This window comes from Embiotoca jacksoni, unplaced genomic scaffold (assembly GCF_022577435.1).
Source record: "Embiotoca jacksoni isolate LCO1_2020_lvr unplaced genomic scaffold, fEmbJac1.0.p SCAF_59, whole genome shotgun sequence".
NCBI classification, from domain to species: domain Eukaryota; kingdom Metazoa; phylum Chordata; class Actinopteri; family Embiotocidae; genus Embiotoca; species Embiotoca jacksoni.
In genome coordinates this window covers 1,233,885-1,247,001 of record NW_027185413.1, presented here as the reverse complement: position 1 = coordinate 1,247,001, position 13,117 = coordinate 1,233,885, and the positions used below count along the sequence as shown (strand labels likewise).

At 42.3% G+C, this 13,117-nt stretch overlaps 1 protein-coding gene across 1 annotated transcript; it reads left to right on the top strand.

Moving 5' to 3' along the window:
- The first annotated feature begins 1,527 nt into the window (after nucleotides 1-1,527).
- On the top strand, nucleotides 1,528-12,158 carry LOC138212773 (major facilitator superfamily domain-containing protein 12-like). The gene is made up of 11 exons (XM_069173330.1): nucleotides 1,528-2,325; nucleotides 3,309-3,428; nucleotides 4,863-5,073; nucleotides 5,828-5,942; nucleotides 6,776-6,985; nucleotides 7,636-7,728; nucleotides 7,824-7,916; nucleotides 8,759-8,929; nucleotides 9,108-9,202; nucleotides 9,869-9,999; nucleotides 10,134-12,158. Exons 1-11 carry the CDS (start codon nucleotides 2,178-2,180, stop codon nucleotides 10,175-10,177), a joined length of 1,431 nt encoding a protein of 476 aa, XP_069029431.1. The 5' UTR covers nucleotides 1,528-2,177; the 3' UTR covers nucleotides 10,178-12,158.
- Nucleotides 12,159-13,117: the final 959 nt, after the last annotated feature.

The window sequence follows — 13,117 nt, the reverse complement described above, 5'->3', positions numbered from 1 at the left end:
GTTCTGCAGACACAAATTAATAATATAAAACGGGTCGGGACACGAGTCTGAAGAATCTGACTGCAGTTCTGATGGTCATTTAGAACAGTGAGTCCCAAACTAGTATTTAAGCCTAATTTAACCACTCAAAGACTATTGTCAGGTTAAATTAGTGAAATTGATCTTATGAAGAGAAAGAATCGATTTGTTGGTATCTTCACTGGGAAGGGATACTTGGTACATTTGGTTTGGTCTGAAAAGTTTGGGAACGTAAAGTCCCTCATAGCCAGACCTACAGTTATGGTCAGGAGTTTACATACACTCATCATGGACATGAATGTTAAGGTTAATATTGGGATTTCGATAATTTCTCTGAACTGTTCTTCAGTGCAACATTATTATACAACGTTACATCTTTAATAGAAAAAATAAGCATTTGTTGCACAAGTTATCTACTTTGGGTTTTCAGATATCAACACAGGGTTGAATATATACATACAGGGTCATAAATATGCACTGACAGGATGCTGTAGGGAAACAACGAGGAAACCCTCACCACAGATGAACAGATATTGACAGGCAGCAGTTCAAAGTCAAGGGTGAAAAATAAAAATGAAAACATTGTTACTACGATTATAGATAAATGTCTGGATGGCGATAGATAGACAGATAGATAGATAGACATAGATAGATAGACATAGATAGATAGACAGATAGACAGATAGATAGATGGATAGATGGATAGATGGATAGATAGATAGATAGATAGATAGATAGATGGATAGATGGATAGATAGATAGACAGACAGACAGATAGATAGATAGATAGATAGATAGATAGATAGATAGATGGATAGATGGATAGATAGATAGACAGACAGACAGATAGATAGATAGACAGACACAGACAGACAGACAGACAGACAGATAGATAGATAGATAGATAGACAGATAGACAGACAGACAGACAGACAGATAGATAGATAGATAGATAGATAGATAGATAGACAGATAGACAGACAGACAGACAGACAGATAGATAGATAGATAGATAGATAGATAGACAGACAGACAGACAGACAGACAGACAGACAGACAGACATAGATAGATAGATAGATAGATAGATAGATAGATAGATAGATAGATAGACAGACAGACAGACAGACAGACAGACAGACAGACAGACAGACAGACATAGATAGATAGATAGATAGATAGATAGATAGATAGATAGATAGATAGATAGATAGATAGATAGTCAGTCAGTCAGTCAGTCAGTCAGTCATTATGCTAACTATTTAACAGCACCTACTTTTCAAATCTCCCCATCACTGATTTATAGATCTGAAAAGTCCTGATCTGTGACATCACATGCTTTTTTTACGCAACGGAGGAAGTGAGGTTGGCATTTCGCTCACATTCCGCTTCGTTGTTTGTTGCATACACGATCTTTGGCTGTTTAGGCGGCGTCACGTGAGGACGTTGAACCCGCGAGGCGACCTCTATTGGCTGAAAGGATCGAGGCGACTCTTCTATTGGTTATTTCCTCTCATCGGTGATCGTTGCGTCATCGTTGCGGATATGCGGCGTTGTTTACATCTGTTCGTCATTTTATCACCAGATACGCTTTACGTTTTTCGCCGGCTCGCTAAAAGCTAATTATTCAGCTGCTCCCTGCTTCTGTAGCGCAGGAATTGCGAAATGTTTAAAGGGGGTCCTCTAATTTGGAGGTCAATAATGGGTATTAGGTTTATTTTGAGCAAGGTTCGTACCGTTTAATGATTTTATAAGCTTTAAATGTGATGTGAGGGCAGAGATGCGGTGGTGAACCGGGTCGTTCCCTGGTGTGGATCTGTTTCGGTTTTTATTTCTCGGCTGCTCCTCCCGGCTTTCAAAACCTCTGCAGTGTCAGCTGATTTGAAGAGGACATTGAAAGGGACCATCTTTTTGTTCTACCTCCGGCTGCAGCAACATATAACTTATTGATTGAACAAAAAAGTTACGTTTATGTAAAGAAGTAACGTGGAAAAAAAGGGAACCGAAAACGGGTCTGTGCCACTCAGCTTTGACCAAACTTCTCTCAGTCCTAAAAAGTTCGTCAAACTTAAGGACATTAATTCAAGCTGTATTACCCGCTCAACCAATTTGACCATTGCGCGTGCTGAGATTTTTGTTCTGTGGTCCTCCACGCGCCAGCATGTCGGATCCAGTGAGGTCCCTGCCAGCCCTCCGGAGGCTCAGCTATGCGGTGGGACATTTCCTCAATGACCTGTGCGCCTCCATGTGGTTCACATACCTGCTGGTTTTCTACCACTCAGTGCTGGGCTTCCAGAACACTAATGCAGGTCGGTCTGTCCTCCTGTCTGTCTGTGATGGTCTGTCTGTCTGTCTGTCTGTCTGTGTTGGTCTGTCTGTGATGCTGTCTGTCTGTCTGTGATGCTGTCTGTCTGTCTGTGAATCTGTCCGTCTGTCTGTGATGCTGTCTGTCTGTCTGTGTTGGTCTGTCTGTCTGTGATGCTGTCTGTCTGTCTGTTTGTTTTAGTAATTAGCCCCTCATCGTGTCTTCATCACAGTAACTGGTATTTTTCCTTTATTTTGTCCAACTCCTCATCGTGAGGTATTATAATCTGTTCTTCAGCGTTGTTGTAATAAGTTGTAATAAGTTTCTGGCATCCTGTCGGTGCTCGGTATGATTTAGATGAAGGCTTTCAGAGACTTTCGGTTTTCTCCTGGGTCAGTTATCGTTTCTATGAGTGACTGCTGTGATTTAGATCATTATCCTGCTGAAGGATCCACTTTAGTTACTTTAAGTTGGAACCCAGGCCTTCAGAGATTATGATTCCAATCATCTCCCTCCTCCATCGTTGGTTCCCTTCATGCAATGTGGTTTGAATAAACTGAAAACTTTCTACCATCAGATTTGTGCAGGATAAATTTGAACTAATCTGAAAACATCTTGTAGAGCTGCTGATCTGTATTCTCACAGCTGTGCGGTCCGACTGCAGCTTTCTGTTTTCACTCTTTAGTCCTGAGCTTTTGGACTTTTTGTTAAAACACTCAACTGTTGAGCACTTTCTCTCTGAACTCACTTCTCTTTGCCTTTTTTTTGTTGTTGTTGCTTTTCAAACTAATAATTTTAGTGGATGTATGAAGTCAGCTGAACTCTTCTGTAACTCCAGTCAGTTTACAACAGTTTATGTTTTCTAATTAGACTATTGATGCCTATATTGCTGTTCTGTAAACTATAGATTGTCATCTGAGTGTAGATATTCTCGGTTCTCCCTCAGATAGTTCCTCTGCATGTCTGACCTGTGAACATCTCCTCCAGGTGTGTTGCTGCTGGTCGGGCAGATAGCCGACGCCATCTGTACGCCTCTCATCGGCTATGAGTCGGACCAAACGCCCGGCTGTGGAAGCTACGGCAAGAGGAAAACATGGCATTTAGTTGGTAAGTGAGATACTTGGACAGACAGACAGACAGACATCATCACACTGCAGCCCCATGTTACCGCCCCACAAGATTCAGGGATGATTACGAGACGGTGAACTTTAAATTCAGAGAGTTTATAACCCACTTACACCTGAAATAAACCTTCAGGTTGAAGGTAAGGAGGCACCATCTCTATATTTATTATGAGTCTGTGTTCTCTTTGAAAGGAGCCACAATGACCTCAAAGACTGTTGATCCATATTCACACAGGTTTGAACAGAATTAGCAGTATAATGCTGAAATCTGGCAACCCAACAATCAGTCAGGAAGAAGCCACAACAACTCTGCCAATATTCAGATGTGTGTTGCAAAATAATCATTATAACATTTACTTATTTCATCTTATAAAGAGTATTCATAGTAGTTCATTCATAGAACATTTGCAGCGGTCTTGTGGCGTAAACAACCGTTACCTTGTGAAGATTTTACAAAAAAAAATTTTAAATCAATGAAGTAATTTCCATGTGATGCTGTTAAATCGGACAGACTGATAGTTCAAATATGAAATCCTCAGTAGATGTCAGGAAGCAGAAAGTCATAACTATGGTGACTTCTTTTTTAACATGTTTTTATCTTCATGTGACCAGAACCTCGCTGCAGCCGTCTGCGTCTTTTTAACATTACATTGAGAGCAGATTTAAATCCTCTATTGAAAAGCTGAAGAGTAACTGTTCTATTATTGATATAAATATTTGCAGAAAACTAGTGATACTTTTGATCAGCCTTGAATTCTCTTTTATTGAAGCAGGACGAACTGAAACTTGTCTGACAGGACTGATCTGTATGAATTTGACAGTTGTAAACATATATGTAGCTGCAGAGTAAAACTGGTGTCTGTCTGTCTGTCTGTCTGTCTGTCTGTCTGTCTGTCTGGTCAGTAAAGAAGGATTTGACGCAGAAAAGTATTTCACCCTTTCTGCTGTGGCTGTGATTGTTGAAACTCATCAGGCCGTCATTTCATGCGTGTACAGACCTTCAGGGTTCAACCTGCCAGCCCACTCAGCCCAGAGGTCAGAGTTTTACTGGCCTCTCGTACAATATCACTGACTGGGCAGAAGAAAAAAAAAACTTTTCCACGATGTTGATGATTTCCTGTACAAAATATGTACAACAGTAAAGTTCCCTTTGATGATGTGGTTGTTGAAGAAACGATAGAAGCAGAAGTGGTGTTAAATATCAGAGTATAGATCTAAAAGGAAACTCTTGGGTGATGAACTGAAAGACTGCTGAGTTGACAATAAGTTGAGACATTTCTCAACTTGTTTGAGACAGAGAGAATCTGTTTTTTTAAAAATTTTAAATCGTTATATGTGCAAATAAATCAACAAAAAAATAACAAAAAGTAAACCATAAGTCATACATTGTGTGTGTGTCTGTGTGTGTGTGATCCAGGTACGCTGAGCGTGGTGCTGTCCTTTTCCTTCGTCTTCAACCGGTGTCTGGGCTGTGACCCCAGCACCCCCCAGTGGGCCAGTTTGATCTACTTCATCCCGTTCATCATCGTCTTCCAGTTTGGCTGGGCCGCCACGCAGATCTCACACCTGTCTCTCATTCCAGAGCTCGTCACCTGTGAGCACGCTAAAGTGGAGCTCACCGCGTACAGGTACGTTTGGTACGCACACACACAGGTACACACGGAGGTACACACAGCTACACACAGGTACACACAGCTACACACAGGTACACACGGAGGTACACAGAGGTACACACGGAGGTACACACAGGTACACACGGAGGTACACACAGCTACACACAGGTACACACAGCTACACACAGGTACACACAGCTACACACAGGTACACACGGAGGTACACAGAGGTACACACGGAGGTACACACAGGTACACACGGAGGTACACAGAGGTACACACGGAGGTACACACAGCTACACACAGCTACACACAGGTACACACGGAGGTACACAGAGGTACACACAGAGGTACACACAGAGGTACACACAGAGGTACACACGGAGGTACACACAGAGGTACACACAGAGGTACACGGAGGTACACACAGGTACACACAGAGGTACACAGAGGTACACACGGAGGTACACACAGCTACACACAGCTACACACAGGTACACACGGAGGTACACAGAGGTACACACAGAGGTACACACAGAGGTACACACGGAGGTACACAGAGGTACACACAGAGGTACACACAGAGGTACACACGGAGGTACACAGAGGTACACACAGAGGTACACACAGAGGTACACACAGAGGTACACACAGAGGTACACACAGGTACACACGGAGGTACACACGGAGGTACACAGAGGTACACACAGAGGTACACACAGAGGTACACGGAGGTACTGTGAACATGCTCTCTTTCCTGTGTGAGCAGGTACGCGTTCACAGTGATCGCCAACATCACCGTGTACGCGCTGGCGTACCTGCTGTTCCACGTCCAGGACGGAGAGAGCGACGTGCTGGGACCGGTGGACATCCCTGTCTTCAGGGTGAGGACGACTTCTCATACACGGATACGTCACACTTTAGAATAGAAGGAGCCACTAACATATGTCCCTCCAACCAGTGAAATTAGACATTTATTTTGCATCCATGAGGAACTTGGAAGAGGAAGAAAACACCTGAATGGCTGTTGAACTGGGAAAGTTAGAGGTTTTTGAGAGATGCAAGAAGTTTGATGTCACTAGACAGCAGCTTTTGTGTTGAAAGGAAGAAAACTACTAAAAGAATTTGAAGAAATTTTCTCTCCAAATAATAATAATAATAATAATGAAAAAAACTCAGGTCTTTTTACAATCAACATGACACTTGTGAATTCACATGATGATCAGCCACTACGTCAAAATCTCTCTTTTATGCGCAGCGGTGGTCAATCTGGTCATTTTATTCTCGCCATCCAGGACCTGACACATGTAAACAAACCGACATGTGCGGAGGAATATGCAGGATGTATACCCATGATGCAGTTCGCAAAATGGCCTCACTGTGTGTGTGACTCCATGTGAGTCACACACACACGAGGTGCAAAGTTAGCATGACTCATAAAACCACATTAATAGGAAATGCACCAATAACAGGCCACTACTGGATTTTGTTTTTCCAGATCTTCTTTATACATTTAAAAAAAACTTTTTTTTATCAATGTGGCGTCTCAACTGTAAAAAAAACAACAACAACAAAAAAAAAACAGTGATTGGTGAGATCACATTTCAGGTCTTGGAAGCTTTTAAGTGACACGGTTTATGGGAAGTGAGAGAAAGCAGCTGGTCTTCCTCCGGCGTGATGTCATCATCTGCTCTGCTGTCCTTGTGCTCCATCACAGAATCTGGCTCTAACCGTGCTGGGCATCGGTGCTCTTTTCTCCGTCCTCTTCCACCTGGGAACCACTGAGAGGAGGCCCGGAGCAGGAGGGGGGGCTGGAGGGGAGGAGGAGGAGGGGGAGGGGGAGCGGAGGCCCCTGCTGCCTCGCTCCAACACCCCCTCATCTCTCCTGCAATGGAAATGTTGGCTGCAGCAGCCGTCGTTCTACCAGGTAGGAGAACTCCAGCGAGTCTGACCCAGTGTCACTCTGCTAGAATCAGAACCAGCTGTTCACCTGAAGCTCCTCCAACAGGGACAGAAATAGCACTTCCTGTTTCAGCAGCTCCGACGGTTGCCACATTTTGTGTTTCGTGAAGCCAAAACTTCCCTTTTCTGTGTCTTTTTATAGGCAAATACTACGAATACCTGTATGATCAAAGAAATGGACCTTTGATTGACTTTTAATCTGAAAGTAATTCTCTGGAAACTGTAACATGACATATTTTATATTGTTATGATTCTGACACAAACTGTTTTTCTCATCCAGATTATGTGACTTCTACATTAAGAGCAGATTTAAATCCTCTATTGAAAAGCTGAAGAGTAACTGTTCTATTATTAATATCAATATTTGCAGAAAACTATTAAACTTTTGATCAGCCTTTTTTTTTTTTTTTTAAACAGGACTGATCTCTATGAATTTGACAGTTGTAAACATATATGTAGCTGCAGAGTAAAACTAATGGAAGGGGGTGTCTGTCTGCCTGTCTGTCTGTCTGTCTGTCTGTCTGTCTGTCTGCTGGTCGGTAAAGAAGGACTTGACGTAGAACAGAATGGTGTCTGAAGGTTGTCCCTGTCTGACGTGTCCCTGTGTGTCTTCAGGTGGCCTTACTCTACATGTCCACCCGGCTGATAGTCAACCTGTCTCAGACCTACATCTCCATGTACCTCATCAACACGCTGGGGCTGCCCAAGGTAACACCACATCGTCCCATTTCACTCATCCAGTCCATATGTTTCATGAAAAACCTTCTTTCTCATGGTTTGTTTCTCTTTTCACCTTTTAACAGAAGTTCATTGCGACGATCCCGTTAGTGATGTACCTGAGCGGCTTCGTGTCCTCCTTCATCGTGAAGCCTGTCACCAAACTCATCGGAAAATGTGTAAGTAGGAAGGAACTTCCACTGTTGTTGAGCGACATATTGATCTTAAATCGTTCTCGTGAAACGAGACCAGATATCTGAGATTATGGAGATCGTACATCGCAATATTTGTTGGCTTTTCCTGCTTACAGTAACTTTACACATTTATACCTTTATATCCACATTACCGAAGGTTATTTATTACAAATCATCTCATTGTGTAAATATGTAGTGAAAGTACCAACAGTAAACCCTACTATATTGCTGCTATATTGATATCAAGATATTTGTTGAAAGTATTTTATTTTGTTTGAAATGAGTCTTTTTTAATACAAGAAACACAAGAAAACAACAGTTTTCAAACGAAACAGAAGATCAGTCTGATTTTCAGGTTCCTTTCACTTTAACTTACATCCCTGTAAACGTTCCTTCAGATCCAGCCACGGCCGAGTTGATTCATCGTCTCTTTATTGTCACAGCTCAGTGTTGTGTTGGTTCTGGGATGCTTCATAGGCACCTGTGGTTGCAGAAGATTTCTGTGTTTGCTCTGATGGAATTTGTTTATTTCACAGCTTGAATTAGAGTCTCAACGTGTGTCTCCTTTTTAGACTCTTTTTAGTTTTTTTTCATACAAGCACGTTTACTTTGGTATTGTTAAATATTGTTATGACCAGTTTCAGTGAAGTGAGTGAAAGAAATAAAAACAGGAAACGGTGGAAGAGAGAAATGCTCTCTAGTGATTTGTGTGTTGCATTTAAACTGGTTCTGTGTAGTTTCAGTTCCTCATGTTTTCAGTAACACGCTGCCGTGTTCTTTCCAGCTGGCTCTCATTCTGTATCTGTCTTCTCTTCTGATTGGTCCAGCTCACCTATTTCGTGGGCCTGCTGCTGATCATGGTCTTCTCCTATTGGGTGCTGCTGGACATCAGGATGGGTCAGCAGGTGTACGGGGCCGCCATCCTGCTGGGGGCGGGGTCGGCCACCATCCTGGTCATCTCGCTCAGCATGACCGCCGAGCTCATCGCCAATCAGACGGTGAGATGTGTGTGTGTGTGTGTGTGTGTGTGTGTGTGTGTGTGTGAGGGAGGGGGGGGGTGTTGGAGGAGGGGAGAGAGAGAGAGAGAGAGAGAGAGAGAGAGAGAGAGAGAGAGAGAGAGAGAGAGAAAGAAAGAAAGTGAAGTCTCAACTAGTATCTTCATCTCTCTGTCTGCAGCAAAGTGGAGCGTTCGTGTACGGAGCCATGAGCTTCACCGATAAGTTTGCTAATGGAGTCGCTGTGATGATCATCCAGGCCCTGCATCCCTGCCAGTTAGTACACACACACACACACACACACACACACACACACACACACACACACACACACACACACACGAGTTCAGTTATTTAATTATTGCTATGACAGTTAAAAGGGTTTTCCACTAGTATCACATATGAAGATCAGTTGCTGTGACTCTGGAGGACCTTTATCCAGTTTGAGTAAACAACCCTGATGATGTCATGGTGATGTATCTTGACTTTGGCTTGAAACCGACACACACCGTTTGTGTTATTGAGTGGAAGTGTGAGGACTTACCACATGTAGGATCCAGAAAATGGAGACATGTCATTCTCTGCTGCTTCACTCTTCAACTGTTCATTCCTCTGAAAACAAGGCTGCTGTGGATTTATAATTTATTTTATTGTGAACAAATCCCATAATAAGACACAAATAACACACCTTAGTCTCTGCAATTTCCAACTTCAGTACTTTGTCATCTCCAAGTCCGGTAATTCCTACTGAAGATGTAAATCTTTAAAAAGTGAGGCTTGACTATCACCTCTCTTCTATTTTAAATGTCAGTCACACTTTAATATTGTGGAATAGCCCTTTAAGTTCAGCGCTGCAGGTTCAACAACATTAGAACAGTAAAACAAACACGACTCCATTGTATGTAGTGTTTCCATGACAACGGTCCTCTCTGTGCCTGTCAGTACTGTGATGTGCTGCCCGGGCTGCGTCTGGTTCTACCACTACGTTATGGTCATAGTGACGGGGGGCGTGGCCGTGCTCGCCGCCTCGGCCCTCTGCACCATCCTCATCTGGCCAATCAAGATCCGACCACGTGAGTCCTGCAGACACGCTCCTAAACAGTGTGTGTGTGTGTGTGTGTGTGTGTGTGTGTGTGTGTGTGTGTGTGTGTGTGTGTTCACCTGCATCACTCAAACACTTCTCTCCTGTGAATGTGTGTGTTTGTAGGCGGTCAGCCAATCATCTCTGACGATGCAGCCAGAGTCAACTAACAGCTACCCCCACTTCCACAACACACACACACACACACACACACACACACACACACACACACACACACACACACACACACACACACACACACACACACACACACACACACACCCTCCCCCCCCTCCAACCGACTCTGCTGCGGTGCACCAGAGACGAACGGACTCGACTCTCCACTGGACAGGAGGAGTTTCACTTTAGGTTTTTTTGTTTTTTTAGATTTCTTTTTCAGATTTCCTGATTGGCTGCTCAGCTGGCGTGAACAGAAAGTGACAAGGGATTTTTTTTTTTTTAATTTAATGATTAACATTATTTGACATTTGCAGATATTTATAACCTGAACCGTGTTTTCCATCATTTTCCTAACGAATATTTGGTGATATAGAAAAAAATCAGCTTAAAACGTAAAAACCTCCCGTTGTTCCTTGGTCTGTTTTACTTACTGCAGGTTTAAACTCAACGTTTCAATCAACAGCAAATTCATCAACAACTTTATATGTAATATAATTTTCAAAAATGTATTTTAAATTTTTTTTAAAATTTGTATGTTATTAAATAGTGTAATTACAGTCAGTCACTGGAGGGACAGAAGATTCAACTAAACAAAAATCTCAGGTGTCTCTGCAATTAGTAATGTATTTAAAAGTAAATCATTAAAAATAGTTATTCAATATTTCCAAGCAAACAAGCTTTAAACTAAATGTGGAGATTTGTCCATGTAGAATAATGTACAGTCAGGACAACACAAATACACTACCGATGGACACAGCTTCACTCAGCTGCATTACACCAGACCGGGGGCCTCTAACTGGAACATCTCACCTCCCAACCGGACGCTTTCTGACCGAGCCAGCTCGGCCCAAACTGTTCAAATCACACTGAAACTAACACTCCATCAAAGTCCTGCTGACACAGCGAACAAATCACTCCAAAGATGCGTCACTGGAATTTAATGCAATCACTGAATTCCACGTTTAATCTCTTAACACTGCTTGTTACTGAACAACAACTTGCTTATTATTTTGACTACAAAGTGTTACTTCATAAATCGTTCCCTGCTGAACACGTTGAACAAACCTGAGCAGCAAACCGGAGCGTGTCGGCAGCTGCACCAATCAGACTGGATGAAACCAGTCAGCTGACCAGCCGATGAAGGAGGCAACAACTTGGTTGATAAAAGTGGGAACCTGCTGTTACACACAACTTTGGAAAATGATGAGAAAACAGTTCAACTTTTTTATTTTATTGCACATCTGCTTTATCAAACTGTTCAGAGCAGGAGATGAAAAAAAGAAAAAAAAAACTGTTCTCCTGCTGCTGCACAACATCTGATGAGGGACAAAGAAAGGAGGTGAAGGGAATCCAGCTCACCGGTGGGGAGCATTTAAAACCCAGTGAGTCCACAGACTGTCAGAGACTTTCTGTGGAGGAGGAGGAGAAGGAGGACGAGGACGAAGGCCACTTTAACAAGGACTTAGTTTGGAGGAGTTGAGCCTGTCAGAAGACAACACGATGCCCCTCCTGATGTTCTGGACGAGAGCTCGTATCTCAGTGACGTCTCATCCGAGGAGCGTTAGTCTCATTTAAAACCTCTACAGGGGACTTTGACGTTGTGGATTTTATTTGGATTAACAATATATATATATTTTTTTCTCTCTGTGATGGAACAACTGCGTGCTTTCATCTCAAACTTTTTCGATTTTAATCATTTTTCTTTGTACATTGTTTTTTCCAATCAAATGAAATATAACATATTTTTATAATCAAAAGAAACTTGAAAAGCAGAACTGAGTTTGATCTGAAAAATCTTCAAAGGGATTATTGCTACAATATGTGTATTGATATGATTTGTTAAGCTTGAAGCTCTCTGCTGTGACCTCTGTGAGAATCATTCATCTCAGTTCTGATAACTTGATGTTTACTCTCCGGGTCACTTCTCTGATTCTGGGTGTGACAGACTTTAATAAAGGGACGCTCCATAAACGGGTTCAACGTGTGTCTGTTTCACATGAGAGATGAGAGATTGATTTCCTGTTGATCCACCTGGTCCTGAATGTTTCAGCAACAAGGAAGTAGCTCTGTTATTTTGTCTTGTAACTTCCTGTCCCACAGCTTCTGTCTGTGATTACCTCGTGCAACATTTTATCAGATGTCTGACCAGTTTTCAGTTTTTGCCGGAGAGACGAGAGAACGATCGACTTCCTACAAACCCAAATCAGCTCAGACTGATTCTTCAGTGCAGTAATGTGTTTGGTTAATGACACAAACTACACTCAGTCCACATGAACTTATTGCTGTGTAACAGGTCAGTTTGCCCTAATTATATTATCAGTGAAATATAATTGACATAAACTGGGTGGAAAGATGTTTAAAATCATGTTATGAAACATCTTCCAGACAGGAAAGTAAAACTTATCTGTTTTAGTGATTTTGGTGAATGGAAATTATATTAAAGGATCATTCCAGTTTATTTCCACCTCTTGTTAATGGTTCTATGATTAATGCTAACTGTCCACCTCTATAGTAGAGACTCAGAGTAACACAACGACAACAACAATAACAACAGTGTGTAAACAGCATCATCCTGAGGTCATCTTATGTCCTGATATCTGATTCGCTGCAACCTCTCCAGTACAAACATGATAAACGGGAAGCTGTGCGCTGCTTCACACACACTTACAAGCCGGTGTGTGCAGATGAATATTCAGGGTGAGTAGGTGAGCCAGTCAGTTGTCCTCGCCTCATATCACCAATACACTTGATAAATACAAACCAGGACAGTTGGCTGTCTGAACCAATCAGGACGAGAGTTTTTACATTAAAGTTGAGAGACAAAACCAGAAACTGAACAAAAGGGGCAGGTTTCAAAATGTCAGAAAGTAACGGGAAAAAACGGGAAACGTGGTGAATAAATGAAGGTAACATTAAAAAAAAAAAAATCA